Here is a 7,670-nt window from a genome sequence, read left to right as displayed (position 1 = left end):
CTTGGCACCGTAGAAGCATCAAACAGCTCGCTATCGCCTCCATGACCTGACCCCGGAAGAGCGGCATCGAGCATGCTCTCGCTGTCGACACCATATAGTATAGCCTCGACGACCAGGTTGACCACATGGCCACTACAACGCAACCTCTGTCTGGCTGGCTTGACGTCGATATGATAGGAAGAAGGCGCAGAGCGGCATGGATGTTCGCAGCATTGTCCGCAATGAAGTATCCGATCTTTCATTGATCTTGTGCTCCCGAAGTACAGAAAGCAATGCGTCTTGGAGTTCTTGTGCATTCGTAGGTTCGCATGGCAAGTACACGACCAAGCTTTGCGATGGCTCCTCGTAGCAGAGACGGCAGAGCCATTTGTTCAATTCAACCTTGAGATCGGCCACGACCTCTTCATGCCTCCAGATCCAGCCGCTCTTTTGCTGTTTGTTCGGTGGTGCCGGCACGAGATTAGTGGCGCGCGGCCCAACGTCGGATAGGACTGCTGGTGAACAATGGGCTATGGTACTCTCATCTCGCTCAGCTCCGTGGAGCCCGCCTGGCTGCTGGCCTGGTCTACTCCGAGGATCAGATCGAGCGCTCATGCTTGTCGCGACGCAGTCGCGTTCTCCGCACATTCCTTCGCAGACGATCTCCCTGATCAGGCGGATTGGAACAAAAATTGCCATTATCAACAAGTTATGCATCATCTGATGCTTATGAAAGAATCTACATCGGTCAGCAATGGCCTTACCGACGGGCCCAGAGACCAGTTTTGCTCTGTCGAGATATGCAGCTGGATCCATGTTAGCGTTTTGCTGCTTGCTATCTTCAAGCACGAGATACTCACCCTGGCTATGGGGTTGAGATCGATCTCGTTGGTCTCACCATCTTTACACAGCGCAGCGGTTACGTCGCCGTGCCAGTGGCAAGTAATCGTTTTGCCCGCTTCCGTGAACCATCGAATGTCGGGAGTATCAGAAAAGCATACCAGATCGCGCAGTCTTTGGGGTAATATGAAGTCGTAGACACACGGATGCGAGACGAACTGCTGGGATGATGTTGGCCTGGCGAAGGCTGGAATGTCGCGGTACGTGTTTTTCGTAGGTTTTAGCATCCACCTCCAGAGGGCCCAAAACCAATGTATCATTGCATATTGCGTAAATGTCGTGCCGCTTTCTGTAGGCTTAATGCTTCTAATGGTACGTGCGACGGTTTGCGAAAGTTTTGGGGCCCGATTGAATGCATCTTCGTTATCCAGAGCTTCCAGGTAAGCATGAGTTCCGCAAAAGTAGTCAACATCTGTACCATTAAGGACGATATTTTTCATTCCAATAATTGTACTTTCAAATGGATCAGAGCCATAAGTTTCCCCATTCAGTACAAGCCTGGCCCAAGCGGGAACGGAAAAGTTCAGCTGCTGCGCTTGCTGAATTTGCAGAGGATGGTGATTGGCAGCAATAGAACTAGAGAAGGGTAGGTTCCCGAACTCGAGAACTGTGCTAGGCGGGTTTGTAGGTATACACGCCATTGAATTGCAGGGCAAATGGCGTGTTTGTATAAAATATGTATGGTCGAACAGTGGATGGAGCCACTGCTTGAAAGGAATTTGCGTTTGTGCCGATTGGGAGACTTCACTGCAGCAGAATTTTAGACTTGCTAAGGAAACCATGCCACAGATACGCAAAAAATGGTTGCGAAGAGACTTAAAACCATCTCTTATGAACAGGTCTCTGGGTGATGCAGGGATACACTCACTGAGTTGCCTTATCATGCCTGATTTCTGTGGGCCTGAGCCCCCTCGCGATACTGCACCAATCTTCGCCCAACCGAAGACGGGCGAGAAATGTAGTGCTCTCGGTATCGGGCAATGATACGAGAGCTTGCAGAATGAGTATAGCATCTCTTTCAGTCTCTTCCCGCCTCACACAAGGTGCTGTAAATCCAAATGAAGTGGTGTCATTGGGAGTGAAACTATCAGCTGGAGACAGTCCAGCTCGAGAATGCTCGTTTTCATTTGGCGAAAGAACAGGGACATCGCTGGCCTGTTCTGCAGTAGCATGATCTGAAATTTCGGATAAACGAGGCATGTGAGGCATCTTGAGGCGGGCAATCTCCTGGCATTGCAACATGTATGCCTGCTCCAGGGCAGCGAGCTTTCGTTTCAATGCGACATTGGGAGTAGCGTCTACATCGGCTGAGTAATGACACTGTGTCATGGCCCGCTTTGCACACCGGCCACAAGTGGGACGGACTCCATCGCACTGAGTTGTTCGTTGAGTTACATGTCGACACTGCTATAATGCCATTATCAATGAGTCTGGCAACTCACCTTTGTCCTGCTCTTTCTGCATGCATCGCATGCGACCTGATGCCATTAGCCGATGCGCAGCCGCGGCGTCGAATTGGGCTTACCAAAATCTGGGCTCGCTTTGCCCTCGGACTACGCGGTCCGCGCGTGGACATCTTGCAACACCGCTGGTTGTGTCGTGAATACTAGTCATGAGACCAAGACGGAAACAAATGATGAGTCTCTCTCTGTGCAGCCGGTCTGCACAACAACACCATCGAAGGTGGGAGGCATGATGCAATGATGACGTATACTAGATTTTTACTAGAATCTCATCGCACGTGACTAGCACGTGACTAGCACGTGTCCGGCTGTGCAATCAGACACCTCCGGCTAGTGACTAATGGAAAAACACGACACCAGCGAGCACTCTAATTATTGGAATTAGCTTCATTTGCTGCACGTACACGGTCCTTAAGAAGAGGATCTTGGGGTGCTTTCACGACAATCGCGTCGCCCAGCAAGGCTGCACGGAAGTGGCGGCTCCATGGCCAGAAGGGGCAATCTGGCCCCTCGAACTCCGCGAGCACGTTACCGAACTCACCAAGTATCTCCGCGACACGCTGAACTGTACCGACCACCTGCAAGACCAGGTCGTGCCATCGGAGCTTGCGAGGTCTATCATCACCGGAATTCCGAGCCTGATCAACGACGCGCTCAGAACACCCGGACTTGCCCACTATCCAGAATGCGCTAGACTTGATGAAGACGGAGGCAAAGGCCACGTTCGAGGAGTCTGCAAAGGTTGTAGGGGCGGTAAGAGTGGATCTGAGGAATGATGCGGCAGATATCAAGCGAGGCATCAAGATTGGAGAAGTGACAAAAACGGCAGCACAATAGGCGGCGGAGAAGGGCAACAAGTTAGCGGAATTGGTCAAAGAGATCAAGGATAGCACCCCCACGTCAGCGCACATGGACAAATAACCTATGCAGCAGCAGACGCCAGTGGAACGCTAGCTGCAGGATCTCACAGGACGCAAAGTGACGAGGCAGCATCACGCAAGCCCAACGTGAAACCATTGTGAGCATCAAAATTGTTGATCAATTTCTGATCGGTAGCATCGTACGCAAGATCATTCCCATACATTCTCTACATTCTCGAGGCAAGGACTGTATATATGTAGCCAACCTGAAACACTAGCGTATGATAAGCTGATAACAGCTGCAGTGTTTAGGGGCAGGGACCCAGTTTCACAACAAAAACCCCACTGACCATCTCAAACATTCGAGCCATGAGCCCACATTACCTGAAGCCCCACGTCGAGCGAGCCCTCGAACAACGCCAGAATGAATACATTGTAAATGTCAAAATCATGTTTTCCAATCAATTGAAGAGCGGGGACTTGAGCCTCAGAACATCTACTATCTCAGAAACACGAACCCTCGGACAAGTTGCAGACGACTGGACCGTCCTTGTCCGCAACGGAGCATACGTCTGCAACCCGACGTATGGCGTCCTCGCACACGGGGTCCGCACTAGCACCATGAAAATGGAGAAGTTTGCAGAGATCCGGGACAACATCCTGCATGACAGCCGACCTTTTATACCACGAACAAAGGTTCAATATATAGGTTGGCTGACCAGAAATTTGACAGCCAAGACGGCGTCATCTGTGATCACTGAGTTGACCAAGCCTGAAGACGCGAACAAGATTATCGACGAAGGCCTGGTTTGGCAGGGAGAGCGGTTTCAGTGCGAGAAGTACGAGCGACATTGTCCTTTGAAGTAGTGCTTCAAGTGCCTGAAATACGGCCACATATGGACCCAATGCAAGGTAGCAACAGCATGTGGCTTTTGCGCGCAGGAGCACAGCTCCAGGGATTGCTCGTCGAAGGCCGAACGCACCGCATCTCGGAAATGTGCAGCCCGCGTTGGCACGCACGAAGCTTGGAGCCACAAGAAGCTTGGCCGGACTAAGGCAGCGTATGCAACGCGATCTTACTACCACCCGGTACCGGAGGCTTCCGTACCGATAGCCCAGCCCGGTCCAACGATAGGAACACTTCGGATCAGAAGATCAGGGAGAGATGTTGCCCAGCCATCCGACACAAGAACGGTTAGAGAGATTTCTCCATACGGGAGAGGACAGAAACGGACGAACACAGGGTTGCCGCGCGGAACTACTGATGAAGAAGACGAAGCACCGAGGGAAATGCGGCACTAAAGGCCACAACGGACCGCTAACCCATCGAAAAAAGCGCTCGAGGCTCTCGAGAACAATGCGCTGATCCTTACCCACAGCCAACGAATGGGAATCGACGACTCAGACATTGACTCATGAGCTCGAGAAACACTCTAGACATACTACAGTATAACGTTCGAGAACCCAGAGATACAGTCATGGCAAACTCTGCTCCGGCACCCGAGGATAGTGGAGTATGACATTCTAGCCACACAAGAACTATGGAGAAGCCCGTTCACGCCGACAACACACCACCCCGCCAAAGATCATTTTCACCCGTGCTGGCGCCATCGGTGAAGACGGACCTGTCAGAGCCTGTTTCTCTGGCGATAAACGACTCAGTATAACAGCGTTGCAATTCGAGTCGCATACAAGAGATGCACGTTCACTTCATGTTCGATGCGACCAGGAACCCAGGCACATGGGTATATACATGCACACAACATCTACGTTACTGACCAAACAGTGGAGAAGCTTGAGGTTGTTTTGCCTCTGGTCCGAACGCTACTCAAAAGACATAAGCCTGATGATCAAGTCGCACTCGGAGACTTCAACCTCCACCATGGTTCATGGGGAGGAGATCGAGTGCTCCAGGAAGATGGGAAAGCGGAGGGTCTCAATGCCATCATGGAACGCTTCAGCATGACGAACACGCTCCATCAGGGTGCAGTAACAGATAAGGCACGCGTCGCTCAGTTAACGATCGATATGTGCTGGCTAACGCTCGGTCTGGTCGACAAGCTTGTTAAAAGCGAGGTAGACAAAGGACTTGATCACGACTCGTGCCACATGCCGATTACCACCATGTTTGACCTTGGTATCAGAGACCAAGAGGGAGAACCGAAAAGGAACTGAAAGAGACTAGACAACAAAAAGCTACGCGATACGCTACGACAGACCCTACCGTACGTCGGCAGACTAAGTACGTATTGCGCGCTCTGAGCGCGGATGGAGACCACCCAACGCATCAGCTCCTGCCAGCAAGCTTCCGTTTTGGCGAGCTTCATCGACATGAAGGAGCGGCTGGCCAGCCATCCAGCATCGGCTGGACGAGGCCAGAGAAGGCATATTGGTCGTTCGGAGACCGACTTGCACAGCGGATCGTCGTTAAGGTCGTATACGACACCGAATACACATTCGAGCTGCCCTGCAAAGCTGCCTCATCTGTCCCGGTTCCATTAGTTCGGAACAACGGATATTCAGAGGTGCCGGAGAGGATGCAATCTGAGCACCTACGACAACTGACAGTCTTTGTAAGTGCGACCAAGGAAGTCAGCTATGGAGTAGTGGTGGCATGGCGACAGCAACGCGGGTGGAAGACAAAGGCCTCATCGCTGGGCAAGTACATAACAACCCCCGATGCTGCAGTGTTTGCTATCGGCATGGTGGTGAAAGACAACACCCAGATCCTTCGTCGGGCAGACCGCTGCTTCGCTGAGATCGTGACCAATTCCCGGCTCGCAATAGCCGCTATAGAGAACGTCAAGGACTGGGCCCAACCGATAACACATACATCAGGAGATGGGCACTACGGGCCGAAGACGCAGGTGTTCGAGTGGCCCTGACATGGCTTGCGAGTGACGAAAACATAGAAGGCTACAGAATCGCGAGTCTTGCGGCGCAACGAACCGCTAAGCAACAGCCAAAAAGATTGCGTTCGGCGTCACTGTCTCACGTCAAGCGAATTATCAGAGAAAGGTAAAAGCCACAAGGCAAAATTGATAGAACTGTCAAGGATGCCAAGAAATCGGTGCGAGCTCGGTACTTGCAGCTCAAGTCTGGCCACGCGGTCACGGGAGTCTACCTTTTGAGAGTTGGCAAGGCCCTCGACGCTCACTGTTGGTGGTGCAGGGCAATTGAGCAGTCAGTCAGACATCCAGTGCTCAAATGCAGAAGATGGCGAAGGCCGCGAGATGCTATGCTACGGAGGCTGAACAGAAGAAAGTCTCGATCGGCTACGGAAGCGACAGAGCAGACCTGTAGACTCTGTTCGGAGTAGAGGCCGCGGCAGAAGTGCTCCAATTTCTCGAAGTTACAGAGGTAGGCAAGAAAATGCCTGGAGAAGGTGCCCAAGATGATTCGTGGAATATCGAAAAATTAGATCGGGGCGTTGAAGAGGGAGAGATGGCGGAGGAGAGCGGGCGTGGATGAGGGGACAGATGAGGAATGACAAAGACAAGAAAGTAGGAAGGCAATAAGCCCAAAAGCTGTGGCGGCTCGGTGGAGTTCGGGACGGCGAGCATAACTGTACTGTAAAATGTTGACGCGAGAGCACACCAGGATGCCATAGAAGTCGTTGAGAAGATAGCCGACGTGCGGATAAGCTATTTCGTTTGAATGCATCATGAATAGAAATAAGATTAGAAAGAGAAACATCGCCCTCGTGACGTCTAGGAAGCCGGCGTTGAGCAGCTGGTATCCAAGCTGCAGCCAATTCGCCAATTCCTCAGAACCGGCTCAGTATGCAATGTACAGCCGGTCTGTGAAGCATGCAAATAATTTCGGTAAAACGTCAAACCTCGCTGGTTTGCTCGGCTCGACCCTTCACCCCACGACGTCGCGCTATTCGTCCATTCGAGAAACCCCTCACGCGTCGCGCCTCGAAAGCAAAACCGTCCAGAGAGCAGAGCATCGCAATACCTCTATCCACGAGCTGAGCTCTCTACACGGTCTAATGGCGCGTACAAAATACATACCGAGGCCGAAACCTCCGCACCCTACGCGTCCCGTTCGGCCTCAAGCGACACCTAAACCTGCTGCACCCAACTCAACCATCGAGCTCAGCGCGTCGAATGGACAGAACGATGATCAGACATCTGCACAGCCTGCGCTTTCCAAGAGGCATCACACAGCCACCAAACCCGCAACATGGACCGTCGCCATCGAGCTAGGCGCGTCAAACGGTCAGGCGATGATAAAAAAGCCCAGAGGGGAATGGGAATTGGTCAGATGGGCGCAAGGCGTGAGCGCAAGCAATATAGGAGGGGCCGAGGCCATACCTGCTTTGACTGCGTTGAGTAAGAGGAGCGAGACTCTAGAAATACTTCACGGTCACGCGGCGGTGCGTGCCCGAAAGCGCAACCCAGGAGATTGGGAGATGTTCGCCTATCCCAAGATGGCTTTCGTGGACGAGGGTTCTACACCTGAC

The 7,670-nt window shown here is 52.3% G+C and overlaps 1 protein-coding gene across 1 annotated transcript; it reads left to right on the top strand.

The window, feature by feature from the left end:
• Positions 1-3,571: 3,571 nt before the first annotated feature.
• Positions 3,572-4,621, top strand: WHR41_09606 (uncharacterized protein; the record flags this gene model as incomplete). The annotated part of the gene is made up of 2 exons (XM_069378209.1): positions 3,572-3,911; positions 4,539-4,621. The coding sequence occupies 2 exons, from the start codon at positions 3,572-3,574 to the stop codon at positions 4,619-4,621; spliced, it is 423 nt and encodes a 140-aa protein (XP_069224959.1).
• Between the last annotated feature and the right edge of the window lie 3,049 nt (positions 4,622-7,670).

Source organism: Cladosporium halotolerans, assembly GCF_011745625.1.
Source record: "Cladosporium halotolerans strain TM138-S3 chromosome Unknown Sca125, whole genome shotgun sequence".
NCBI lineage: Eukaryota > Fungi > Ascomycota > Dothideomycetes > Cladosporiales > Cladosporiaceae > Cladosporium > Cladosporium halotolerans.
This window is presented reverse-complemented; position numbering and strand designations above follow the sequence as displayed.